The 25,839-nt window shown below is 38.2% G+C and overlaps 1 protein-coding gene across 4 annotated transcripts in view; it reads left to right on the top strand.

Moving 5' to 3' along the window:
- Nucleotides 1–25,839, top strand: part of SLIT2 (slit guidance ligand 2) — a 370,465-nt gene that overhangs the window by 327,136 nt on the left and 17,490 nt on the right. For all 4 annotated transcript variants that reach the window (XM_015138091.3, XM_015138093.3, XM_078002599.1 and 1 more), the window contains 4 exons: nucleotides 12,534–12,627; nucleotides 18,384–18,521; nucleotides 19,102–19,342; nucleotides 20,950–21,080. In XM_015138091.3, the coding sequence (XP_014993577.2) occupies nucleotides 12,534–12,627; nucleotides 18,384–18,521; nucleotides 19,102–19,342; nucleotides 20,950–21,080 (604 nt within the window). The remainder of the gene's footprint in view (nucleotides 1–12,533; nucleotides 12,628–18,383; nucleotides 18,522–19,101; nucleotides 19,343–20,949; nucleotides 21,081–25,839) is intronic.

Below are 25,839 nucleotides of genomic sequence, written 5' to 3' on the forward strand. Positions count from 1 at the left end.
ATATGGACACTGACCAAGCTCTCTGACAGACTCAAGCAACTCATTTCATACCACTTAGAAAACGAAAATAGGAACCGAAAACTGATTGCCCTTCTTTGAAACGTCTAAATACCTACGTGTATAGCATATTTTCTTGAACCTTCCTATTTTGAATTCTGATAAACTTTTATCTCACGTGGTTTCTCTATGGCAGTGCTCCGATGATGTACGTGTCCCATTTTACACCTATTGCACACAAAGATCACATCTGTTAATGGCTAATGCATCTTACTGGGCATCTGCCTGTGTTATTGTGCTGTGGTGCCTGGGATTATAACCTTGAGAATGTAACAAATAGGGCTGGTCTGGTTTAGCAAAAAAGGAGAAAACATATATACTTTTCTTTCAGGTCCAGCTTAATGAAGCTGCCCTGAGATGACTCCCATAGTCTCATCAGCTATGTCTATCCTGTGCTATAGATCATCAATCTCTCGGCCATACTGCATGGTCTGTAGGAGGAGAGAGAATGTTTCTGTTTCTATAAATAAAGAACAAATGGGAAATGTATACTTTTTAAAATCAGAATTGGATCGAATTTACAAAATTTGGTAATGATAAACATTCAGGTCCATTCATCTTAACCTTCCTCAAACGTGCCACTTAAGTGCTGACAAGTGCAATTTCTTGATAATGGAGCTCAGAGTCTCCATCCTTTATTGGAATGGTAACTGTTCGGCATAAAAATGCAGTAGGGATATCTGGAAGTGAACAGATTACCCATCTCATCCAGCCTGCAAGGGCACACCTCGGGCTAGCATCTCAGAACACAAATCTGCTACCAGTTTTTTAATTCTCTCTTTGCTTCCTTACATTGTTCTTTATGTGATCTGGGTCTCCGTTAACATTTAAAAAGCATTTACCTGTCAGAAGCAATCAAATAAGTGCTATCTTTCCTATTTTTTTATCCAGCACCTAGTTTGTGCCAGACAATTTGCTAGTGAATGCAATGGGAATGGAGAGATACAAAAATATAAATATAAAGGTATCCCATGCCCTCAAGTCGCATACTTTTAAGAAATTAAATCGTATTTTTTATCTATTGGGTTGCTTATTTTGATATCTTCCCTTGCTGAGTTAATTCAAAGAGAATGAAATTAGTACATTTATTCAAATCTTTCTTGAGTTTGACTGATTACATTCAACACTAGAATTCTGGTCCAGTTATCCAGATTGCCATCCTAAATTTCTCCTTCATTATTATCAATATTAATAATTATTTCTTCTAAAAAAAAAAAAGTTTGTTACAAGTTACAATAGGAATAAAAATGGGCTGCAATATCAGCTCCAGTACCCTCACCACCTCTTTCGTACATCTATGATATCCAGAATGGACTCAGATTTTTATCTATTTCAAAGAGAGAATCAGCTAATCTAGTTACATTAGCAGAAGGTAGCAACAGTAGCAAGAGTTATGTGTGCCAGCAACACCATGTACTGCTATCTAAAATTATTTTGTTGTAGACATGCCCAACTTGAATTTAAAAAGCTAACTTTGGGGAAAATTAAATAGAGATACTCAACATCCATTTAGTGTAAAACAAATTAATATTTTTAACAGTGATTTGAGTCAGAAAATTTCAGAAATCTTAATCTGGGGACAAAATGATCCACCTTTTTGATAAGCAGGCTTCCACCATTTTGATAAGCAGGCTTTGAGGACTAAATAAGCCGAGATGAGATATCCCATTGCCCAGATTTCTTGGTAGGTAGAAAGCAATTAATAGTCCAGCCAAGACAGGGCACAGTGGCTCACGCCTATAACCCTGGTACTTTGGGGGGCCGAGGCAGGCAGATCACGAGGCCAGGAGTTCGAGACCAGCCTGGCCAAGGTGGTGAAATCTCATCTCTACTAAAAATACAAGAAAAAAAAAAAAAAAAAAAAACCATCTGGGCATGGTGGTCCGCACCTGTAATCCCGGCTACTCAGGAGGCTGAGGCAGGAGAATTACTGGAACCCAGGAGGCGGAGGTTACAGTGAGCTGAGATTGCACCACTGCACTTTAGACTGGGCAACAGAGCAAGACTCTGTCTGGGAAAAGAAAAAATAGCCCAGCCAACAATTCTTCAAAACTTTCCTCTCTGTAATTAACACGGCTTATTTAGCAAAGAGAACGATCTCTTCAGGGGTAATAATGTATTTCAGAACTGTATAATATAGTTTTTAATAATAATTAAAAATAATTTTATTTAGCCCAGTTTCTAGGCCGGGATGCTACCCGTATGTCAATCATTAAGGGAACTTAACAGACAGTAGAAAATTAGATGTTGATCTTATTTCTCTAAATTCTCCGTATAGTAACTTCTCCAGGGTAAAGCTTTGTCATACTCATCCTTCAATCATTTGCTAGATCTAGCACAAAAAATGTCTCCCAAGGAGTATAATGAAAATTACACTAAAGCAGCTTTTGTTGGTGAAATAAAAAACCTGACTCTGAGAGAGTACATGTAAACTAATTCTATTATAAGTAAATTTATTTTTAAACTATTCTTATTCATTTCAGGAAACATTTAATGTTAACTCTCATGGACCATATACTATCTTCATTATTCATTCATTTGTCAAAAAGTTACTATAGTTAAGAAATTTCAACAATGCTTAATGAGTTAAAGCAGTATATTTTAAAGAAAAAGTACATTTAAGAAATCTGACAGGATGTGCAGGAAATGTAAATCAACTCAAATATCCTCCACTTATGATGAGTTTTGATGTTTTGACATTATATATATATATATTTTGAGACGAGTTCCACTCCTTTGCCCAGGCTGGAGTGAAATGGCATGAGCTCGGCTCACTACAACCTCTACACCCTCCCCACAACCTGGGTTGAAGCGATTCTCCTGACTCAGCCTCCCGAGCAGCTGGGATTATGGGTGCCCACCACCATGCCCAGCTAATATATATATATGATATATATAATATATATTATAATCTATGATATATATAATATATATTATATAATATATATCTCAAATATATATATCATATATGATATATCTCCTCCACCTCCTGGGTTCATATATATCATATATGATATACGATATATATTACATTTGAGAGAGAGAGAGAGATATATATTTGAGACAGTGTCTGGCCCAGACTGGAGTACAGTGGCATGATCTCAGCTCACCGCAACCTCCGCCTCTCAGGTTCAAGCGATTCTGTTGCCTCAGCCTTCCAAGTAGCTGGAATTACAGATGTGCACCACCACGCCCAGCTATTTTTTGTATTTTTAGTAGAGACAGGGTTTTACCATGTTGACCTCAGGTGATCCACCCACCTTGACCTCCCAAAATGCTAGGATTACAGGCATCAGCCACCATGCCTGGCCGATATGATATAAAGTAATAAAACACTTTCAGGATTACTTTTATATTTAATGATAGTATATATATTATATATGTATATATCTATATATATGTGTGTGTATATATATGCACACACACACAAGTAGTTAATAATTGCAGCTGTCATTCAAAGTTCAAGCACATCTGCAAACTTACCATAAACACTGATGGCACAGGCATTCGACTCACTTTCTCTTCTGCAAGACACAGTAGTCTATGATTCTCTTGCCTTTGCCATCTCTAAGACCTTGAAGAGAAGACTTGTTGTTATTGTTTGGATAGCCTGTCCTGCAAGCCCTAACTGCTAACACCAGCTCCCCTCCCACAGAGGAGTAAGTGATGATTGGTCCAAGTCAAGCACAACTCACAGTGCTTTGCAGAGAGACTTCTGGCCACGGCAGCACATGTAGAGCTAATCTACACTACTGTGCTCCACTTACGTCTTGACTCTCTTGAAGCACAGGGAGCCTTGTCATGGGCCATTCCCTCTCCTTTGTGCACCGCTTATTACAGACTGACTATTGGAGAAGCTCATAGTACTAAAAGAAAACTTGAGACAAAGGAGAAGACAGCTACATGAAATAAAATGAGAGGAAAGAGACATAAAAATGAAAGAAAAAAAAAGGAAGAAATAGTGGCGTAAGTTGAAAGTTTTATTCCCCACCATAAACTTCCAGTGATTTGGAATTTACTACCTGTATTGTTTTGCTAGGGCTGCCATAACAAATTACTGCAAACTGGAGGCTTAAACAACAGAGTTTTATTGTCTTACAGTTCTGGAGGCTAGAGGTCTGGAATCAAGGTGTCCATGGTGTTGATTCCTGCAGAGGATTGTGAGGGAAATGTCTCTCCAGGCCTGTCTAGTTGGCCTCTCCCTGTTTTTCATATTGTCTTCCTCTATGCCTGTCTTTCCTGGTATCCAGGTTTCCCTTTTTGATAACACCAGCCATATTGGATTAGGGCCTACCCTAATGACTTTAACTTGCTCTCCTCAGTGAAAACTCTATCTCATAATAAGGTCACAGTCTGAGGTACCAGAGGTCTCAAACACACCAGTTTTTTGTTGTTTTTTTTTGCTTTGAGGGGCACAATTGAATCCTCAACACCACCTCACTGTATTTTAAACTCTGTGTTTGCACCAGAAAACCTGTTCTACCTCCACTGTTCTCCATGTCACCAAAAGGTAATTCCCAATATACATACCTGAATCATAGACGTCCCAGACAACTCCCCCTCTCTCTTTCCCCCATGCTTATCCAGTCCATCAAAAAGTCTCATCTGTTTTGCTTCGTAAACACTGCTTTGGGCCATGTATACCTCCACCCCACCCCTACCCTGCATAAGCAGTCACCTCTCATGTGTATCCCCGCTTATGCAATCTGCCATCCTCCAATGGAGACAAAGTGCTCTTTTCTTTCTTTCTTTCTTTCTTTTTTAAAGACAGAATTTCGCTCTTTGTTGCCCAGGCTAGAGTAGTGCAGTGTCGCGATCTCTGCTCACTGCAACCTCCGCCTCCCAGGTTCAAGTGATTCTCCTGTCTCAGCCTCCCGAATAGCTGGGACTACAGGCACCCACCACCACACCCGGCTAATGTTTGTATTTTTAGTAGAGACAGGGTTTCACCGTGTTGGCCAGACTGGTCTCAAACTCCTGACCTCAGGTGATCCGCTCGCCTCTGCCTCCCAAAGTACTGGGATTACAGGCGTGAGCCACCACACCCAGCCAGAGTGCTCTTTTCAAAGTGCACATGTCATCTGGCCATGCCCCTACTGAAAACCTTTCAGTGGCAGCCCATTATTCATAGAATGAAGACTTTCCACCCTGTGACCCAGCCAGCCTCTGGGGCTCCTCTGGCACCGTGTTTTCCCAGGCTTACTCCCATCTCTCAGGGCTCCTGTTCTTCATGCTGCCTCCTGCAGAAGCCTCTGTCGGAGCTCTTCATTCTCCACTTCACCCTTGCCTCTGAGTCTCACCTCTTCAGAAGAACCTCTCCTGTCCTTCTTCAGAGCAAACAGTCCCTTTCTAGAGCCCCATAAAATGTTCCTGCTTAGCATTCAGCACAGAGGCAATTTTATATATATAATAGTCCCCTCGTTATCTGCGGGTGATACATTCCAAGACCCTCAGTAGATGCCTGAAACCACAGATAGTACTGAAGCTAGTTGCTATCAATCAGAACATGTTTCTGTTCATGTCTTTCAACCCACACGCTGAATCCTTTTTCATCCCAAGTAAGCCCTTAGCATGCATGGTGGCTGCAACTTTTCCACTTTGAGGTATGACAGCAAAACTAGTTTGAATTTCTTTTTTCCTTGTTCACAACTTTGCAGAGATAGGAGATTCATTTTTACTGTAGATCTTAGCAACCTCAGCGTACAGTTTTTCTTTCTTTCCTTATTAAGAACTTTCACCTTTTCACTTAAAGGAAGCACTTGACAGTTTCTCTTGGGCTTGTCCAAATTACCGACATCACTACTCTTGCACTTTGGGGCCATTATTAAGTAAAATAAGGTTTCCTTGAACAGGAGGCTGTGATACCACAACAGTAGATTTGATAACTGAGACGGCTCATAAGTGACCGATGGGCAGGAGGCTTCTCCAGCCAGATACCCTGAATAGAGATGATTTACGTGCCGGGTGTGATGGAGCAGAATGGCACAAGATTTCACCAAGCTACTCAGAATGGCATACAGTTCAAGACACGAATTGTTTATTTCTGGGATTTTCCATTTAATACATTTTGGCTACTGTTAACAGTGGGGAACTGAAGCCACAGAAAACAAAGCTGCTGATAAAGGGAGACTATTGTACTTGGGAAATTACTGAATTAATATCTGTCTCCCCCTCCTCTCATACGTAAACTCCATGGAAATAGGAGTAGTTTGTTGTTTACCGTTATACTTCTAGCATTGATACAGGTCCCCATACATAGTTGGGACTCAAAATATATGGTGATGTTAAAAATCTGATTTGCTGTTTTAATTATTTGAAAAAGCTATAGGCAGATCATTCTATAAGTATCAGGGAAGAACTTTGTAGAATAGTTCTAAAACTATTTCAGTTAGTATGGTAACAAATTTAAACGAAAAGATAACTTAAGATACTAGGAAGGAAGTAAAAATGAAGGTAATAGGAAGGGCCCCTTTGTGTTGAACAAGGAACGAGCATTAAAAACAGGTTCAGGCCGGGCACAGTGGCTCACACCTGTAATCCCAAGAGTTTGGGAGGCCGAGGCAGGTGGATCACGAGGTCAAGAGATGACACCATCCTGGCCAACATGGTGAAACCCCATCTCTACTAAAAGTACAAAATTTAGCTGGGCATGGTGTTGTGCGCCTGTAGTCCCAGCTACTGGGGAGGCTGAGACAGGAGACTTGAACCCAGAAGGCGGAGGTTGCAGTGAGCCAAGATCGTGCCACTGCACTCCAGCCTGGGTGACAAAGTGAGACTCTGTCTCAAAAAAACAACAACAACAAAACAGTTAGGTTCATAGATCTAAAATGAAGCAGAAGGTAAGGCCAAGCTCCAGGTATTATTTCTCATAAAAACCATCAATGTGCATTGAAGTTTCCTCCTCAATGCAATAACACTCACAATATCGGTACCATAGGGGGCTCTGAGCACATGCTGGCACTTTATTTTTACCGCTGAATGCAGTAATGTTGTTTTGTACAGCTAAGCGTGATACTCCCTCTGGTAACTTGCTGTCTGCATTATCCATATCTTCAGAAGCATTTTCCTTTTTATTTAAAAAAAGAGATTTTTTCAGAGCCACAGTTGACCTTACACATCTTTAATTCCAGAGCCTCAGTTTACAGATTAAGAACTGAGGCCGAGAACAATAAAATAGTTCTGCAACCAGTCAACTCCCACATATTGCATACAATTGTAGGCCATCCCAGACAGTAATACAACTACCCAAATGTCATTTTCCCCAGTAAGGACAGTTACTCCCTAAGATCTCTTTATGCTGATTCACTCTTCACTGCAGAGTATTATCAATTCTGATGATCCAGCTTTTACTCTTCCACCTGGAAGGCGACCCATAACATTTCTCATCCAAATCGGGGTAATTATGTGAGTGCCCAGGCACACTATTGACAATTACCTTGGGACAACAAGTGTAAACCAGGAGTCGTGCAAGCCAGGGTGAATGGATACATTACCACTCCATGCAATTTTTCAGAAGAAATACATTCACAGACATTCAGTAAGTAGCATCTTACCTCCTCTTCAAGAGTGAGTCTGAAAAATCATTCCCATTTACAAGAGTGGGTATCACTTTTGACATGCTCTTTCACAAGTTGTAATAGTGTTGCTGTAGAACTTGGTCATTTCTTGTCCTGCTGTGTCCCATGTATAACTGACAGGCAAAATCAGGAAGAGGTGATCTAAGAAACAGACAAAACTCTATACCTGTCATCTCAGCCCTTTGGGAGGCCAAGGTGGGATGATCACTTGAAGTCAGGAGTCCGAGACCAGCCTGCCCAACATGGTGAAACCCCGTCTCTACTTAAAATACAAAAATTAGCTGGGCATGGTGGCACGTGCTTATAATCCCAGCTACTCAGGAGGCTGAGGCAGGAGAATCGCGTTAGCCTGGGAGATGGAGGTTACAGTGAGCCAAGATCATGCCACTGCACTCCAGCTTTGGTGTCAGAGCAAGACTCCATCTCCAAAAAAAAAAAAAAAAAAAAACCTCTGTATCAATTATACTAGATCATTTATTAACCTCTCTTATCCTGAAAAGGTAACCATAGACCCCCTGATTGACCACTCTTTGTTTTCTCTCCAAAACATACACAACCAACATATATACATATACTCAGAATGTTTTCACCTCTTACCAACAAGAAATGAAAACTAGAATCATAAGGAAAATTAATTTGTTCATCTGATCAAAAGTGAAATCACAAATGCCAGGCAATGATTGTGTTCCACCCTATTGGGAAGTTTTAAGGGTCCATGGCTGAAAATAAAGAAATAGGATTTCCTGGGATTTAGAGGAATGGGTTGAAGCCAGATCATAGAGTCAAGGCTTGCCTAGGCTCCTATCTCTTGAGAGGCTCATGGGCACCAACATTTAACCTATATTAAACCACATTGCCCCAAACCACTCCAATGGATAGATTTATCTTTCTTAATGTCAGTTTAAACATATTAAGACCTGCTTATGGGGTAATCAATTACAACACTAACTCTGTATAGTCAAATAAGAATATTTCCAGTTTTCCTCTCTGTCACCTCACACTTTATCATCTCTGGAAGGGAGGCAGCCATTGATAATATTATCTCAGGCCCTGAGCCATCACAAAAGCAAACTCAATTGCCCTATTTTTTTATTATTTTTCCACTAACTGAGTACTAGCTCTGACTAAACTTATAGTAAAAATAAAAACCAGGTAAAAATGGCATCATGTCCTCACAATACTATGAGTTTGGGAGAACTTTTCAATATTGGTAACTAAAAATACATTAGCTGACTAATGTTAGTCATTTTATCTCTATTCTTCCTGGAAAACCAGTGCAGCTTTTAGCTGTCCAATTTCCTCTTACTGGTTGAGAAGGAGATATGCAGTCCAGTATTTGTCTAAGGAGCTTGCTAAGTTTCCCTTCTTTTATTGAGCTCCTGAATCTCACCACTGTTGCACTCTTTTGAAAGCTGTCCTTCCCTCAAGTATAGCAGAATCCAATATAATTAAGGAAAATTAAAGAAACAGTCCAATGAATACATTCATGTTAACATTTAGTCAGGGAAAATTCACAGTAATGTTTAAAGAGAATAGCGTTTATTACTAATCACGAGTGAGTAATTAAGCAAAAAATTACACTAATCTCTAAAGGCTAGAATGAAACCCGAGTTGATTACAGGTCAACAAAATAGAGCTCTTGCCTTAAAGCATGATTCTTCCTTTTAGTAACTATTATTTGAGTATGTCAGCATACCACACTGTGGGAAAAAAAACAAAAGCAAATGTGGCAAGAGTTCTACTCTTAGTGATTTTACAGTCAAGGAAAGAGAATCAGATAAACACCAGTAATATAAAATGCATACATAGCAGTGCAACCCTAAAACCTTACCTTATATGCTTATAATGAATATTAAGTGACTGCATATTTATACAATGTTTAAAACTGTCTGGCATACAGTAGTAAGAACCATATAAATGCTCATTAAGTACATAAACAAATGTATACCATGTATATGCCATGAGCCAGGCACAGTCAAACACGATATAAAATTAGAGATAGAGAAGAAATAGTTGAAAAGATCTGGCATGATTCCGTAAAGAAGGGGACATATAATGGATGAGAAAAATGACAACAGAATTGTGAAAGGATGTTATTAAAGCAAAAGGAGAAACCATTAGCCCAGGCATGGAGTTAAAATAAATTCAGGAAATAGTAAACAGACCCAGGTGACATGAATGTAGGGTGGAAGATTGGTCTTAAAGCAAGTTAGGCAGTAATTGGATGCAGAAAATGTTTTTGTAATATTTCTTAGCATTGTAAGTTTTGGTGATAGTAAAGAAAATCAAACCTTTTTTTTTTTTTGATTGCTCTTGTTGCCTAGGCTGGAGTGCAATGGCACAATCTTGGCTCACTGCAACCTCCATCTCCCAGGTTAAAGCGATTCTCCTGCCTCAGCCTCCCTAGTAGCTGGGATTACCGGCGCCTACCACCACACCTGGCTAATTTTTGTATTTTTAGTAGAGACGGGGTTTCCCTATGTTGGCCAGGCTGGTCTCGAACTCCTGACTTCAGGCAATCCACCTGCCTCAGCCTCCTAAGTGCTGTGATTACAGGCGTGAGCCACTGCACCTGGCCGAAAATCAAATCATTTTTGAAGTCATCAACTTATCTTACTAAAGTCAGGTGTATAGCTATGTAATGGTCACAAAGAAGTATCATATACAATCTCAATAATGATTATTGCTATTTTGCTACTGTTATAGAGATAAAGAATACTTGACATTGATGTCATTTTTTATGTTCAAGTTGGCATGCTTAGTCTAAAGCTGTTGATTAGAGATTTAACAATCTGGTTAGCTAACAGTTTCTTGGAACTTTGTCCTTGTTCACTCCTTTCCATTATCAAGTCTATGGAGTAATTCTTTGTAGACAAGGGTCAACTCTCAGTTTTATTTTTTTAGAGATGAAATTCATTTTCTCTGTTCTTTCCCTAGCTCAAGACTTTCTCTGCTGGTAGATTGAGAACTGATTAGGAGCAGAGCCCATTACATTCATCCTTGTAGCCCCGGCCTCTAGCACAACATCATGCAGTAAATCCTTATGGACTGTGACTTAGGTTGGATGGATTGGGTTGGATTGTATCAGAGTAAATAAGGAATAAAACATGTCCCTTTATTATAATTTTAAAACACTGTCTTATTTAGGCATAAAATAAAAAGTACATAAAATTACATTTATTATGTATCTCAGATGGTCCTTCTTTCCATCAGTTTTTACAAACTGTCTTGGATAGATACTACTATAAACAGCCTATATCTCCATCAGATAGATTTGGTTAGAAACTGAAAGTGATTTCATCATAGTAGGCTGATAAAATATGATGAACGCATTTCATCAAGGTATCCAACTTAGAGTAATACTAATTGAAATCACAAGCCTTTAAATAAACCTGTTTAAAAATCATTCATCATGCATGTTGCTAAAAATCTTTCAGATCCCTGAAAACTTATAGAAGCAATATATGAGACTTTCCGTGCAATTAGTTCTTTTTAAGAGACAGATTAAAACTAATATCCTGCACCAGATTGATGTAATAAGTAGATGAATACATTTATTAATTTGCATCCTGGGAAAAGACCCTTGAAGTCTAAATAATATGCCACATTTAGTTGTCAAGCAATGATTTCTACCAACTAGCTGAGTATTACTTTAAAAGGATCCCCTTGTAACAAAGGGGTGCTGTTCCAAGGTTCACACTCCTGAAATTTTTACCGATGCTGTTACAAATGACAGGTTTAGTAGTTTCCTGGAAATGAACAGCTGCCTATAGATGTGTCACTTTATTTGTCTATTTATTGCATAGAAAACAATTCGAAAGTAGAAGTAAAATAGAAAAGGTAAAAATAACTTAAAATGTATTATGTAAGTTAATATATATTATGTATTTGAATACCTTTCCAGTCACCTTAATACTTTCACAGCAATTGGGAAAGTCTTCTAAATGAAAATTACATTTGGTCTAATGTATCTGAAATAATAACCATGTTTTTGGTATCAGAAGAAATTTTCTAAAGAAATTATCAGTCATGTGATTCAACAAAGAGTACCTAGAATCTGCGTGGTTATGCCTTCAGCTCTCATTTGTTGACAGAAGTTCTATTTCATGAGTTAGGTGACTTTCATGGAAAAAATCTAAGTTCTCTCTCTCTGGATCGAGTCTCCTTTTACTTTTTTCTTTTTATGTCAGAGGATGTGAGTCTAAGAAGCATTCTGTTGAGCTGCGGCAATGATTCCTAAGAAGAAAACAAAGTGTTTTTCTTTTAGACTTTTAAAACCAGAGACTATGAAGATTCGAGAATATTTTTTTCAAACATAAAACTGTAGAATAAGCCAGGCATAAAAGGGTACATATGGAATGATTTCATTTATGTCAAGCTCAGAAACAGTCCCAGCTAGCCTATGGTCTTGTCATGATAGTGATCCTCTTTGCAGGGACCCCGGGGGAAGGCTTCTGGGGTGTTGGTACGTGGTGTGTTTCTGGATGTGGGTGCTGGTGACCTGAGTGGGTTCAGTTTGTGAATAATCATTAACAATTTATTTATCCTTTGTATCCATGCTATATATCAAGAAAAAAAATCCAAAATAAACAACAGGAATGAAAAGCATTCAGATTTCCTTTTCCTAATTCCCATAGTATATTCTGAAGGGGCTTCTATTAGTCACAGATCGCAATAGTCCTGTTGTCCAAAATCACAACACTACTTAGCAGCAGATCCAGAACTGGATAATGGACCATCTAGTTCCATGCCATGTGGCTTTTGTTTTGGGTTTTTTGCTTTGTTTTGTTTTAAATCACAAGCTGCCCTAACCTCTAAGACCCATGACAGTGACACAGTCTGCTGGCAGGAAGCCTGTTGACCTTTTTCTATGAGCTAACACTGTTTGCCATGTTGCAGGTGAGTTGTGTGAGGAGAAGCTGGACTTCTGTGCCCAGGACCTGAACCCCTGCCAGCATGACTCAAAGTGCATCCTAACTCCAAAGGGATTCAAGTAAGTCCAAAGCTGCCTTTTTGCTCACAGAGTAGGGGACGCATTATTTTAGAAACCTTTCTCCTCCATCCTTAGCTTCACACCTCTGCTCGGGATTAAAGGGACCTATTCGCTAGTATCAATGATGTTTTTTAAATGTCCATATACAATATGGCCTTTTTTTTTTTTTTTTTGAGATGGAGTCTCTCTCTGTTGCCCAGACTGGAGTGCAGTGGTGCGATCTGGGCTCACTGCAAGCTCCGCCTCCCGGGTTCACGCCATTCTCTTGCCTCAGCCTCCGGAGTAGCGGGGACTACAGGCACCCGCCACCACGCCCAGCTAATTTTTTATATTTTTAGTAGAGACGGGGTTTCACCGTGTTAGCCAGGATGGTCTCAATCTCGTGGCCTCATGATCCACCCACCTCGGCCTCCCAAAGTGCTGGGATTACAGGCGTAAGCCACCGCGCCCAGCCCCGGACTTTTTGTATAGTACACTAAAGAAAAATGAAAAAGTGTTTCCTTTTCATCTATGATTTTTTTTGTGAAGTCACCTGTGGCAATAAGCAGCCTTTGAAAATACTTACTTGAATTTATTTGAAGGCCCATCTGGTGACATTTGTAATATCTTCTAGTTGCTTCATTGTCTGAAGGTAAGTCTGTGGTAAAATAGAGAATTTGATTTTAATGTAATTGAAGATGTTACGGTCTGAAACAATAATTTGGCTATCCAAGGTGAGAAAGATAGAGTGACCATATATCTCAGGCTGCCCCAGGGAGTCCCAGGCTATGCCTGTGATGATTGTTCTTATTATTGATAGTACCTCTTCCAACTTAAATGTTTTTTGCATGAGGTGACAAAGCATTATAATCCTGCTAAGCGTACTCCCTCAAGTGAACACAGAACTTCAAAAATCACTTCTTTTTGCCTCCCCAGCAATATTCCTGAAATATGTTTGCTATCAAATTTTATGATTTCTTTGCCACCATCCGGAAATATTGTAAGGGTCTTTCAACAGCACTTCTCTTGTTAGGGCTGGCAGTAGTTAGAGATCATCTAGTCCAAATTCTTCATTTAAACATGAGAAAACCATGGCCCAGAGAGGTTAGTTGACTGTCCAGAGATCTTAAGATTATTTACTGGCAGAGCTAGAGCTAGGATTTATACTTTCCAGTTGGGTGATTTTTCTACTATGTGTTACCTATAAGAAGTTCCAGAGTTTATTAACATTACAGCTGGTATTCTATAGCAAATAGGCTGGATTCTTAGGAATTACACAGTCGGGTACAGGGGTTGAGCTGTGCTTTCATCAGACAGCTAGCAAACAGCATTATTTGTTCCTTCAAGCAATATTTATTGAGTGCCTGCCATGGCCAGAGCACATGGTAATAATACCATCTTATGATTTTGTAGTCCTTTATAGCTATTCACCTTCACTTATTTCATCTTCTTAGTGAAATGACCCAAGCTCAATTGCCATAGAATTCAGAGAATTAACAATTACACAGGTCAGGATGAATTTTACAAGAGAAGATGGGATTTGAGCTGGATTGCTAAGATATTTATACTTACCAAACAGATCATCAGATATTTTAAGTTGAGTGGGAGATTGGGGTCAGAATCACCAGATCTCCACTGCTTTTCAAATATCAATCTAATTAAATATTTATTCTCAAGCTTTCTTTTGACAGTGTGCTTTTGCTTTAATTTGGTTTAAAATTCAAACATTAGAATATGTAGGTATAGTTGTAGCACCTGCTAATTCCCTACGATGTCTTTTTGAAAAAGGAAAAAATAAATTTGATTCTATTTTGCATTATATTTTAGTTTACAACCCTAGGCAAAAACCCAGTGTTATTCCATTTTCACTTTATACAAAACTTTACATTATATTTTATTCAACCAAACACTGTAGGTAAGTTGTTTTTAGTCTTCATATCAATGATACACTCACAATTTAATTTGGCAAATTGAAAACACATCAGTTACATAATAAATATCATTTCTTAGAGAAATTAGCTAGTAAGGAAAGTTTTCCAGAACTGCTCATCTGCTGAGCAGATTTCACGGTACTTTGTGCATGGTAAGTATAAGATAAAGTATTAGTAAGACTTAATTGAAACCATTAAAAGAAAGTGAGTCTGTCTGCAAAAAGACTAATCCTTAATTAAATATCTCCTCTCATTATCAAATAGATTAGACACCCTTAAAAGTGCATTTTGCCGCATTATGGACTAACTAATTTTGAAACCCACTGTTTTCAGTTGTAATTTGCGAGCTCGTTTCATAGCTATGTGTATGTAGGTTAGCAGAAAACAGGTTAAGTCAGTGTGTGTGCTGTTACTCCCAACTTATAAATGATTGCATATTGTGGGAAAGGTAGCTGCAGAAAGAAAATAGACTTAAAAATCAAATGATGTGAAGCTGCTAAAGAAAATCTCTACTGACAAATGTTGTTTAGACAAGTTATACTATGTTACTTCAACTTCATTTTCTTATTACTAAGCTAACAGAGCTGGTTTTACTTTTATTGCTTTATTATATACCTCATAAATCTCCCAAATTGCTTTGAGATATTTTTAGACTATGATACGCCATAACCAGTATTTTCAAACATGCATCTTACATAGCCAGCTATGGGCTCCTAAACAGTGTATTTTGTATTCTTTGCTTCTTCCTCCCTCCTTGTCAGATAATAGAGTTGAAGGAATGTGATAGGTTTTATTGATAATACAAACTAAGGAATTCTTATTTAAATTTTTTTCTTTCTGTTTTGAAACTCAGTCTGAGGAGCAAAAGAAAGACAAAAATGTTGGGCATAATGTAACTCCAAGCTCTAATGGTCTTGAAAAGTAGTATTTGGAGAGAAGAGAATATAAAATAGCTCTTAGACAGCCACTATGGTGGATGTGTGGTTCTCTTATCTTTCACTTTGATTTCTTTTTTCAGATAAATAATTCAGAGTGTTTCAAAGCATTTCTTCTTTCTTTTAATGCTTGGCACTTCAACAGCTCTGCTCACATTAACATTGATGGAAGTTCTCTTCTCGGGCCTTGTCCATCTCTTTGAGAATGTATATGGCCACTTAGAGTCCATTTAACTTCAGACTTGTTGTTTACTTTGCTTTGTTATGATTTAGCATTAAAACCAACTGGCTGCAAAGCAAGCATGCTTATGCAGTGAGCTCATTTTATTTCTTAATTCATACATGCAGAGCTGAAAGTCTGTTTGCTACTCTTAGAGGCTATATACTCCCATTTGTTTTAATTCGTCCGCTCTCCAGCAACTCTCAAACCCTGATTTTGCATTTTCAGACAAAACCTTTGGCACTCAGTAATGCCACATTCCCTTGGGTGTTTTTAATCAACCTTACTTCAAATCCTAATAGCTTTGAAATAGAAAAATGGATAATTAATACAGACTAAACCATAAAAACTTTTATAGAATTACAAAGATGTATATAGAGAATTATTTTAAAAACCAGCCATTTATAGAACATGCATTATATATAAAAACTATACTAATTAATTTACAGATAGTTGCATTTAATCTTTAAATAAACCTGTGAGGTGGAATTATATACATGTTAAAGATGAGGAAAAGAACACTTACAGAGATTAAGTAATTTAGTCAATATTATATATACTTTATGCTAAGTGAAATAAGCCAGACATAGTAAGACAAATACTGGATGATCTCACTTATGTGTGGAATTTTAAAAAGTCAGACTTACAGAAAAAGAGAGTAGAAGGGTGGTTACCAGGAATTGGGGTGGGGAAGATGGGAAGATGTTGGTCAGTGGCACAAATTTTCAGTTACAAGATGAATAATAAGTTCTAGAGACCTAATATCACAGCATGGTCACTATAGTTAATAATACTGTATTATATACTTGAAATTTGCCCAGAAAGCAGATCTGAAATATTTTCACCACAAAAGGAAAAGGGTAACTATGGGAGGTGATAGATATGTTAATTAGCTTGACTGTGGTAATTATTTCACAATGTATGTATGTATAAAACATCACCATGTACATCTTTAAAACATAAAGATTTTATTTTTCAATTATACCTCAATAAATCTGGAATAAAATAAAGTTCATAAGGTACAATTAAGAATGAAGCCAGGGTACAAATGCAGTTCTGTAAAGCCTGAATTCTGCAAAACCTGAATTCTGCAGAGCTAAGTTTCGGTTTTCTCATATATACACATATATATATACTCATATATATACACATATACATATATACACACATACATATGTGTGTATACATACATACACATGTACATGTATACACACATACACATGTACATATATACACACATATACATGTACACATGTATACACATACGCATGTATGTGTGTGTGTATATGTACATGTGTATATATGTGTGTATATATGAGGAAACTAACTTAGCTGTGAAGAATTCAGGCTTTGCAGTTATGTGTATATATGTATATATATATGTATATGTATGTGTGTGTATATATATATAAAATCAGTGAACCCTCTCTTAAATCAAAAACACTCTTGGAAGCCAATGTGTAAGCCTAATAAATCACAACAGGAGAGTGTTGAGGAAAAGTTGGAGGGTAGAAGGAGGCTTCCAGAAGCCCCCTCCTCATTGATGGCCATACCTGTAGGGATTCCATGGTCCCCTATAGGTCCATAATGCAGTTTGAAAACTGCTGCATGTGCCACACTGCTTTTCTCCATGCAGCTATAAAGTCCTGAATCCTTGGTGTCATACCTAGAGATCCCAGTGGTCAGCACTGGAGAAGTACAGGTTTAAAGGGAGCCTCTGGAATTAATTATCCAACAGCATAGTGCAGTGGTTAGAGATACAGGCTTTCTTGTCAGATTGTTTGAGTTCGATTCCTGGCTGTGGCACTTAGAAGTTGAGTGTTTGGGGGCAAAGTGCTTCACCTCTTTGTTCCTTAGTCTCCTCACCTGTAGAGTGGATGAAATAATACCACCAATGTCACAGGACTGTGGAGAGGTTTCAGTGAATCCATAGATGCCACATGGTTAGAGCAGGGCCAGAGGAGGTGCTTGGTGAATGTCAGCTGTATTATTACTCCCGGTTCTTCACCATCAATGCAGCCAAGACCCTTTACCACCATGGTGAACAGGCTGAAAACTGTCCATGGGATCGGCCCTGTGAATTTTCTACCAGTTCTTCTATCCTAACCCATTATAGCAGTCCTGTTCTTCCATAATGAGTATCTGGATTCATCGTGTATTAGGGTATTTAATATTAATATATTTGCTTTTCTTAAAATAATACCTTGTTCTGATGTATCTAGTCTCTATTGTAAAATTAAAAATGTTAATCATGTTTTAAAATATGTTTAATATTCCCAGTACATTTTACAACATAGCAGTTTTATAATCTCAATGAGCAAATGAATTAGGCCAAACTGAAAATAATAAGGCACCGTAAGCAAACAAAATGGGGAGAAAGAAAGGATGGAAGAGGGAGGAGAGGGAGTGGGAGGGAGTGACCCTGCTACAATTATCCTGTTGTTATTTGGACTGTGGATATTCACTATCATCAAGGAGATAAAAATAACTAATTCTCTGGTAGATCACAGTGATAGAACATGGAATATACTGCAGAACAGTTCAATTTTGTAGGTATCCATTAATGTGGGGGCTCTATGAGCCTATTCTAAATAAGTATTTTAAAGATGGTGCCATGTGTCTAGATAAAATGCATTGTTTACTTATTTTGGCTCAGTTGGGTTTGAAACCATTACCTGCTTGTTCCAACAGATGTGACTGCACACCAGGGTACATAGGTGAGCACTGCGACATTGATTTTGATGACTGCCAAGACAACAAGTGTAAAAACGGAGCCCACTGCACGGATGCAGTGAACGGCTATACGTGCATATGCCCCGAAGGTTACAGGTAAAAGCAGAAATGAGTAAGACCTAGTGTTCAATAAGACCTAGCACAACAGGGTGACTATAGTCAGTAATAGCGTAATTGTACATCTTAAAATAGCTAAAAGAATATAACTGGATCGTTTGTAACACAAGGATAAATACTTGAGGGGATGGATACCCCGTTTTACATGATGTGATTATTATGCATTACATGCCTGTATCAAAATACCTCATGTACCCCATAAATATATACACTTACTAGGTACCCATAAAAATTAAAATAAAAAAATTTTAAGACAAGAAAAGTAGACGTTATAGAAGCAAAGAGTAGAATGAGGATTACCAGGGAGGAGGACAGAGGGATGGTATTTGGGGAGATATTGGTCAAAGGGTCCAAAGAGTCATTTAGGCAGGATGAGTAAGTTTGGAATATCTATTGTACAGCACAGTGATGATTTTGATTAATAGTTAAGAATACTTGAAAACTGGAAAAACAAGGAAGTGCACATATATAGTATACAGTTAGGTCATACAGCTCTCAATTCAGATTGGCAATTAAGTAAAATCGTATTAACATATTTGTTTTTCTCCTTATTCTTCAGTGGCTTGTTCTGTGAGTTTTCTCCACCCATGGTCCTCCCTCGTACCAGCCCCTGTGATAATTTTGATTGTCAGAATGGAGCTCAGTGCATTGTCAGAATAAACGAGCCAATATGTCAGTGTTTGCCGGGCTATCAGGGAGAAAAGTGTGAAAAATTGGTCAGTGTGAATTTTATAAACAAAGAGTCTTATCTTCAGATTCCTTCGGCCAAGGTTCGGCCTCAGACGAACATCACACTTCAGGTAAGAGATCTCTGTCTATGGAGAGTTGATCTGATCTTAAAATTCAACTTCAGAGAATAAACATTTGTGGTAGCTTGTGAATGATTGACAGTATATCTTAAATAGACAGTTAAAAACAGAAAATGCTCCTTGTGTGGACAGCGTTAGTAATTATTCTCTTCAACATTTGTATTTTCAAGACAAAATGAAAACCAAATATTTTTATTTATTCATTATTTGATAAGCAGACAGTAATAAAAAAATATGTCTCTTTGTTTTGTGCTCAGATAAAAACATTTTATTCATTTGCTTTTATGGCTCTGCAGTTCAGCCTGTGCACAGAGGGAGGCTTTTCTTAGGAAATCTGCAGCTAGGAAGGGTGCAGTCAAGAAAGAACACCTGGATTCAACCACCAGCACTTTTTTTTTTTTTTTTTTTTGTGGGGGGGATGGAGTCTTGCTCTGTCACCTAGGCTGGAGTTCAGTGGCACGATATCGGCTCACTGCAACCTCCGTCTCCCAGGTTCAAGCGATTCTCCTGCCTCAGCCTCCCGAGTAGCTGGGATGACAGGCGTGCACCACCATGTCTGGCTAATTTTTTGTATTTTTTAGTAGAGACAGAGTTTCACCATGTTGGCCAGGATGGTCTCGAACTCCTAAACTCATGTGATCTACCCACCTCAGCCTCCCAAAGTGCTGGGATTACAGGCGTGAGCCACCGCGCTTGGCCAACCAGCACCTTTTAACTCTTCACCCAGAACTTTGAAGACTTGACATGAAATTAACAAACTCAAATTTTAAGTCTTTCCACCAACTCACTGTGTACCTTTGAGCAAGTCATTCAGATCCCTATCGAAGAAGCTGCACTAGATTAAGGATAATAAATATAGTGTACATGGGACAAATTAGGTCTACATATTTGTTTTATCTGATAAGCAAAATCATTTAATATATTTTCAATTCAAATAACTTTAGTCAGCTTCCTGTAAATGCCACCCCTGTTTTGGTTTACCCTGATACTCTAGTGAGGGCCAGGGGGTCCTTCTGAAGTCAGGAAGAAGAGAATCCTGGAAGGCATGAGTCCCTGCCTTCCAGTGTTTGCCCCACCAAATTGTTTTGAGAACCACACAGTGATGTTGGGGCTTAAGTCTTAACTTAATTAATCCTTTAAAAGCCAAAATGGGCCAAAGAGCAGGATAAAAACAAAGACTTCCCCCTCCACATGGCATAACTGTGAAAAATTTGTGGGTTTTTTTTTTTAATATGGGATATAAAAATCCATCTTTGACAATGTGGTCATTTTTCACAGATGGTATAAATAAAGCTTGTAACAGGAGCAAAAGGAGTGGTTTAGCAAAAATCTCCAGCAAAGAAAGTTCTAAGCACATCCAACATGTTTACTTGAGGATTTCTTCTTGTTCTTTTTAAGTTTCTTTATGGATTTATTTGCAACAAAGCAATTTAAGAACAAGTCACCTTTCAAGTAATAATTTCAGCATTATTTTCTCATAGCCATCCGGAAAACCTAAACCAGAGTAAAACCTCTTCACCTCACTTAGCAGTCTCTTTCTGATGAAATATGTCTGGTTGCCTACACATCCTAGTAATGCCAGGGTTACTTTCTACTAGATTGCCACAGATGAAGACAGCGGCATCCTCCTGTATAAGGGTGACAAGGACCATATCGCGGTAGAACTCTATCGGGGGCGTGTTCGTGCCAGCTACGACACCGGCTCCCACCCGGCTTCTGCCATTTACAGGTGAAGATCTCTCAGTTACGGGTAAAGGTGAAAAAACATTGCTTAATGAAGAACTGCGTCTCCTCTATTATTTTGTTATGGGGAGGAGAGAGACTAAGTTGGCTCCAGCAGGTCTTAGGATGAGGGTATTAGTGAGAAACCTGGCAGGAACGGAGGGCATGCTCAAACTGGAGAGTTTGAGGAGAGATTTGTAAGGGGGCTGCTATGTCCAAAGAGGTGACTGGGATAGTACAGTAACCTGCAGCTGGAAACAAGGGATGCAAGGAGGTGTTGTTACCCATCCACCTGAAGGATCAAGAGGAGGGAGCGGTTATGGAAACTCGTGCTCTGTAAAGGCTTTGTAGAGAGGCTTGCCTGCCAGAAGCTGGGACCTTTACTAGAGGTTTGGAGTAAGCTCCCACGGAAACAACCAGCTTTTGAAATACACAACCTCACTCTCTTTCCTCCCAACAATCTCCTGTCTGTGTTCCCCACTGGCCACACTGCATGCCAGGAAAGAAGGAATCTATAGACTCTGGTAATGTAGCTTGCACATGAGCCTCCCAGGACTCAGAGTTGGGTAAAGAAAGTTGGAAGGGAGGTCCAGAGAATCAAATGAAGATATCCAGCACTGTGAGTGACTTCAGGCTGCCATTCATACCTCACAGGTTTATTGAGCACTTACTATGTGCCGGACCTATCCTGAGCTTTAAGGAACAAAGGCCCAGCTCATTTGGAACTTACGCAGATTAAGCAAATGGATTCATACAGTGTTGTCATAGGGAATCTTGACCATTCATTGTGGAAGTTTTCTAGTGATTAATGATATTAATAATATACTGGAGATGTGAAATGGGTGGTGGTCGTGGGGTATAGTTTTTAGTCCTTATTGCATAAGACTAACTATCAGAGCCCCTCTGTTGGAACCCAACACCAATTCCCTAACATCCTGCAGACTATTTAGCTAGTTATTTTTTTACCTGTAGAAATTCAACCTTTATAGAAGGGGTCACAAACTCCTAAGTAGTCAGTTTTTCCAGATAAGTAACATAAATGATTAAACAGGTCAAGTACAAGAAAATAATATGCTCTCACCCTTTTATTCTGTAAAAGATCTAATTTTTTACGTAAGTATTATTTTATTATAAATAGCCTTGATGTTGGCAATATAAAATAAGTGGTTGTGACTGGAATGAACCAATAGTAACTATTTGTCAAAACAGGATTGCATCTACTCAGTTCTCCGTGGGGAAAATATGGACGTAGGTTTTGCCAGACTCTTGGTTTTTCAGGAAAAAGGCAGAAATCTGGGGGGTTTTTAATATAAATTTTCTCTCCTTTAGATATCCGTGTGCATTTTTAATACTATATATGATGAACAAAACATATCTGTAGGTCAAACACACTTAGCAACAAATGAATAGGCATTGATTATGACGTAAAGTGGAGACACTGGCCTGCATGTTATTGGTACTCTAATATGTATCAATGTGCTTCAAAAGACTTCACATCTTATTTGATGCTTCATAGTAGTTCTGGGAAAGTACATGCCACTTGTAGCCATGAATGGAATTTGATATCCACCACTTGTGAATATTTGGAGCATGGAAACAAACACATAATTGTTGATTTCCAAGTTGAATACAATACTTATTTTATCTCCAAATGGTGATGAATTAGTGCCAAGATTTTAGATATTATGAGGCCTTAAATTTTCTTGCCTCAATGTGTTTCGGCCCATGGAAAGATTTCAGAAATTTGTGGTTCATTGTTTTATTTATTTTTTAATTTATTTTATGTAATGACGCAGCACAGAACTCTCAAAAGCCATAGTAAAGGTTTTTGGTTTGGCTTATTAAAGCTAGCATTCATATCACATATGCCAAAATATTTCTAAATACTTTGTAGAAGCCCAAGTGATTACATCCAAACAAGGACCTACCATCACTAGTTTTTTTGAGTTTATGCTCATTGCCATTTCACCTAATAAAGAATGGAATGTATCTTATGACATTTATCAAAGGACTGTTATGTTGCATATTCTTTATTAGGAGCTGCAAGCCTGTGTTTCTGCTGGCAGATCATCTAATAGAGATACAAAATGTGAGGCCTAGAGCAAATATAGCTTTAATTTAATTATTGCCTTTTGGCTTATGACCAAAAAATTTTCTTGATTTTCCAATCAAGAAAAGCTATGACCTTATTTTTTAATAAAAGAGGCAACAATTACCAAGAATTCAGATATATAGATATGTATATTTTATTAATATATTAAATATAGAATGTTATGTTTACATTAAGAAAATTAATATAAGAAAAAAGGAGGAAAGGAAGGAAGCAATGAAGAAAAAAGAAGGAAGACAGGAAGGAAATGTAAGGAAGAACAAGTATCAAAGGAGATAAATATGAGCACTTATAATTTCATGTATTTGCACAAAGAAAGACTAGACATAGACAAGAAGAAATAGAAACAAGACTTCTGCATGAATACCATTTTATATCCATTTGATTTTTGAGCCATTTCAATGTCATTACCACTCAAAAATCAAATTGAAATAATAGAAATAGCAGTTGCTCTGGAGATAGACTGGCTTGATTCCAGTCCGGCTCTGTTATCAACTAACTGTGCGTCTTAGACAGATTGCTTCAGCTCCTTGGGCCTCATCTGGCAAATGGGGATAACAAATAATAGTCTCCTTTTTGTGAGATTACGGTAAAAATTGTATGACATGATAAATGTAAAATATTTGCAATGATGTTTGGTAAACCGTAAACAATGATGGCTACTAGTATCACAAATTCAGGATGTTCAAAACTGAGTTTATTTCATTTGCTTCACCCAAACCTGTGTTCCCATCGCATTCCTTCTGGCATCGAAATGCATCACAGGTGCAATGGATCTACTCTTAATCCTCTCCTTTCCTTTACCTTCAATTTGCAGTTTTTCCTAACTCTTAACTCTGATACGGCTAATTTTTGACCTTTTTTCAAATGCCAGAAAATGCCAAGCAAGGTAACCTCTGTCCTGGGCCAGGCCTTTACTACAATGTAAAATCTTTGATGAAAGATAGTACTTCTCCATCCCCTGTAGTAAAATCTATCAATAACAGTGTTGCAATCAGCTGTCCCATAAGTGGCTAATAAATATTCTGTCTGGGTGAAGTACATTTTCAAATTTTGATTTGTTTCCACTTAAGTTCAGTTTTATTGTCATAATGCTATGTTATATAAAATTTACTTTGGTAAAACATTGTTTTCTAAATTTTGCATTATTTAATATATTATTGGGTCTTGCACTTGGAAATAATTTTGTACCTCAGGTGCATCTTTTTTTTTTTTGAGACAGAGTCTCGCTCTGTCGCCCAGGCTGGAGTGCAGTGGCCGGATCTCAGCTCACTGCAAGCTCTGCCTCCCGGGTTCACGCCATTCTCCTGCCTCAGCCTCCCAAGTAGCTGGGAGTATAGGCGCCCGCCACCTCGCCCGCCTAGTTTTTTGTGTTTTTTTTAGTAGAGACGGGGTTTCACCGTGTTAGCCAGGATGGTCTCGATCTCCTGACCTCATGATCCGCCCGTCTCGGCCTCCCAAAGTGCTGGGATTACAGGCTTGAGCCACCGCCCCCGGCCTGGTGCATCATTTCAATTGCCTGGTTAATTCTCCACATTGAAGAAAATGGATTTTATTTTAGCAAAATGAAATCTGATAAAATGAGGGGAAAGTAATAATATATTGTTATTATTTCTATAGGATATTTTTGGTTAAAAAATTATTTTATATGTCAACTATTGTTTCACATAAATCAGTATGAAGACTATTATTTTATGAAATTATGTCTAGACTGGTCATTTGTTGCCCTTCAAAAAGACTTTCTTTTAATCTAGATAAGGGGAAACATTTTTTACAAAAGTTATTAATAAAAAATATGTGCTTCTTTCTTTAAATTCAAACTAATGTCATTTCCCAAACCAGACAGCCTCTTTGTAAACACAGCCAACTATGTTCAAAGTTAAAAGACACTAGTTAACATAGCTTGAAGTGTGTTTAAGAAAACTCAAGAGGTAGTAATTATTATTTTAGCAGTAGAAATAGAGTAGTATGCACATTTTCTCATCTTATTTCCTACATCCGAATAGAAGATCATGGCTTCTTGTAGACATACCTGCTGTTAACAGCATCAAGCATACAGGCATTAGTGTAGAATGGTTGTTTTCAAAAGTCTGCATTGGAATCACCTGAAAGATATGTTAAAATACAGGTTGTTGGGCACCACTCCTAGTTTCTGATTCTGTAGGTCTTAGCTAGGCCTGAAATTTTGCATTTTTAACAAGTTTCCAGGATATCTTGTACTCCAGGGACTACACTTTGAGAACCCCTTGTGTAAAAGGAATACATACTTTGCGAGCTGATTGTCTGCATCTCTTCCCATATCCAAGTTCTACAACATCATGCTTGATGCTCACAATGAAATCAGCCATGTTGGGAGTATTCCCACCACAAAAATCAGCAAAGCCTACAAATCTGGGTTTCTGTTCTTGTTTTTTTTTTTTTTTTTAACGGTACCAGCTGTTAAACATTTGCCAACAACCTGCTGCCTAAAGGGCTGGAACCAGCAACATAGATGAAATTAGCTGCCTAACAAGGGAATGGATTTGGAGTATGGCGCACGGGCCTAATCTTTACAGCACTTAGAGAATAGCATAAAGAGGGACTTAGTAATTGTATTAGTCCATTTTCACACTGCTGATAAAGACATACCCAAGACTGGGTAATTTATAAAGAAAAA

Source organism: Macaca mulatta, chromosome 5, assembly GCF_049350105.2.
Source record: "Macaca mulatta isolate MMU2019108-1 chromosome 5, T2T-MMU8v2.0, whole genome shotgun sequence".
In the NCBI taxonomy this organism is placed as follows: Eukaryota; Metazoa; Chordata; class Mammalia; order Primates; family Cercopithecidae; genus Macaca; species Macaca mulatta.